The 2,823-nt window shown below is 38.7% G+C and overlaps 1 protein-coding gene across 1 annotated transcript; it reads right to left on the minus strand.

The window, feature by feature from the left end:
• Positions 1–952: 952 nt before the first annotated feature.
• Positions 953–2,356, minus strand: LOC149940723 (fungal protease inhibitor-1-like). The gene is made up of 2 exons (XM_090180182.1): positions 2,101–2,356; positions 953–1,119 (listed from the first exon to the last, which is right to left on the minus strand). The coding sequence occupies exons 1-2, from the start codon at positions 2,303–2,305 to the stop codon at positions 989–991; spliced, it is 336 nt and encodes a 111-aa protein (XP_090036308.1). The 5' UTR covers positions 2,306–2,356; the 3' UTR covers positions 953–988.
• Positions 2,357–2,823: the final 467 nt, after the last annotated feature.

A 2,823-nucleotide genomic window follows, 5' to 3' on the forward strand; every position in this document is an offset into this window, starting at 1 on the left:
TAAATTTCGTCTTTTTATTTGTAGCGACACCAATTTCGAAATTAATCCCAACGCAGCGGGTGATGGTGAAAAGAGAATTTCAATATTATTATCGGTAAATATTATTTTTTTTTAAACACGCATTTTTTTTAAACACGCGCGGCAATTTCGTGTAGGAGAAATGGTTTTTCTATTTTTCAGTTTCGACGACTTTCGCGCCCCTCTGGTGGTCGAACTGTGCGTCTTAGAAAATTTCCCTCCATTGAAACATTGTTCGGGATCACCTAATCTATATTATATCCAAATTTGAAGAAATTTCACCGGGAACCAAAATCAATGTTAAGTGTGCGGGGTCCTTTCATTGAACGAACGTTTTACTGAAAGGGGGAAGACCATTTTAGAATTTTCCCCTTCCGACTGCAGCAGGCGTCTAACCAATGAAATCTGTACACAAAAAAATGCACGACTTTTGACGGGTTGCGTTATCTTTGCTGTGTTTGTTGCTCCTAGGTATAACATACAATTTGCTTCGATATATCGTACTTTAAAAAACTTAGACAAAGTAATTTCACTGGGATCGCCCCAAGTGACTAATTTTTCCGCCAGCAGGGCCGTCTTTACCTAATTGGAGCCCCCTGGGCAAAGCTTTGGGCGATCCCCTGTAACTCCACCCAAGTTTCTAACCTCCAACTATCGGTTCAAATAGTTTCACTTGTCCTACTAAAGGTTACTGAAGAAGAAGCTTATTCTGAGTTTAAAAATACCAACAACCAAAAGTCTTTATTCGTTTTAGATTTACCCTGTCTATAGACGCGACTAAATAAAATTTCTTTTGCATTTTACAATTTGAAAAATGGGGCCCTCCAGAATCTTTGGGCCCTAGGGCAGTGCCCTTTTTGCCCAATGGGAAAGACGGCACTGTCCGCCAGTAGAGAGATGTATGGCAATAAGTCCAAGAAAACAATCAAATGGGTCGGTGTACATTGATCTCGTTTATTTTTAGCTTATTTTATTCAAATATACTGATCTTCGCCGGTGTTTGGCACTTTGCCGTGATTGGTTCGCAAATGAGACCCGTAGCGCATTTCACACCAGGAGGTACTCCTCGTACCAACATACTGACACAGCTTTCGCCCTCTTCTGAAAAATAACATCAATTTCATTAAATTTAAGTTAATTTTGTATTTTCGAATACCAAAAGCGACGTCAATTTGAATACACTCTTTTACGAGCTTATCGACCCCCTTTACAATCTCCCATGTGGCGGCCGCCACCGCCGTACTACCTCTGCCTCCACTATTGAATTTTTCCCCCCTAACGGGTACCCTCCCCATGTAGTCAAGCTATGGATTCCCCCACGAATATTCTCCGTAAAAGAATCTTATAGAATTATTCTACAAAAGCAACCTTTAGTTCCAATTTTCTTACCCTTTCTTGGGGATTTTATGAAATTTGAAAAACGCGAAAAGGGATTTTAGGTTGATTTGCCCACCGCTCACCCTATTGCCGATAAATAAAAGCTCGCGGCAAAATAAGAAAACAATGATGGTGTTGACTAGTCATGAAAATAATTCAATAAAATTAATTTATTTCAAAACTAAAATAAATATTTTCGGCAAATTTTATTTAAAATTATTTTTTGTTAATAAATAAATAACCTAGATGGCATTCCCGTGCAATAACGATTAATTAGTGTGAACTTGGGAAAAGTAAGTCTGAACATGGGAACGACCGTAATCCAATCCAAGTTGAACAGCCTAGAATAAGGTTGGTAAAAATACTGCGTATAATAGCCTTGATCACACTTAATATTTATTTTTCGTGATAAGAGATGGCGATAGTGCATCGCGTTTCGAATAATTTGTGAAAATAAGTTACAGCTTGAGACCCCTTCGGACCTTCCTCGTTTTTAGGATCGCGAACCCTTGACCAGGCCACCGCTTGAAACCTAGTTTACGTCCGTTTCCTAGTTTTGACCAACGAAATTTTAGAGACATCCACCGTAAAACCTTCCTTCAAGTCCATAATAAATAGTGAATCATTTTCAATACGCCTTCACCACGATATTGAATTTCTGACACTAAATTTTATATAAATATATTTATTAATATTGACTTATACTTAGGATGGTGATGCAAGTGGGACAACAACCGCAGAATCCACCTTTCTCGACGAATACTTGACTAGCCCGGCATTGACTTCTGGTTACTTGTTTGCATTTCACCGTGGCGCACACGTTACTTCTGCACACCATTCTCGAGCGTGACTCTTCAGGAATGGAGGTGAAAACCAGGCACGTTGCTAGCAGATAATGCGTCTTGAACATTCTTCAACCAGTTGTTCAATAACTGCTCATCTCTCTTCCCGTTTCCCGCTTAAATACGTAAAATATAAGTGTTTTTCATTTTCAGCGAACTTTAAGACCATATGTTTGACTTTGAGTTGGGGATAGGCCATCATCGCGATAGTTTAATTAGAAAACTAATTATGTTACATGCCAAAGCTCGCCTGAACAAAATTTCCAGAGACAAAACCTGTATATGAATGGGAAAGCAATTAGACAGCTTTCTAAGCTTATTTTATTTCAAGGCCAGTAAATATAAAACGTTTATAAAAGTGGCTAACCTATAATTTACGGTAATGTAAGTTTTTGTGGACGTAATGATTTTCATAGCTATTTAACTTATATGTCGTTGAAATAATAAATCAGTGTTTTTTTACAACTCTACCACGCGTCGAAAACCGTTCGAAGAACACAAACAAACCAGACAACGCGCGTATTTCATGGGAGTCGCCATTACCGTGATTCACGCGAGAGAACGGGTTTGGGGGGAAAGAACTTTC

The sequence above is a fragment of the Leiobunum rupestre genome, chromosome 6 (genome assembly GCF_980474605.1).
Source record: "Leiobunum rupestre chromosome 6, qqLeiRupe1.1.hap1, whole genome shotgun sequence".
NCBI lineage: Eukaryota > Metazoa > Arthropoda > Arachnida > Opiliones > Sclerosomatidae > Leiobunum > Leiobunum rupestre.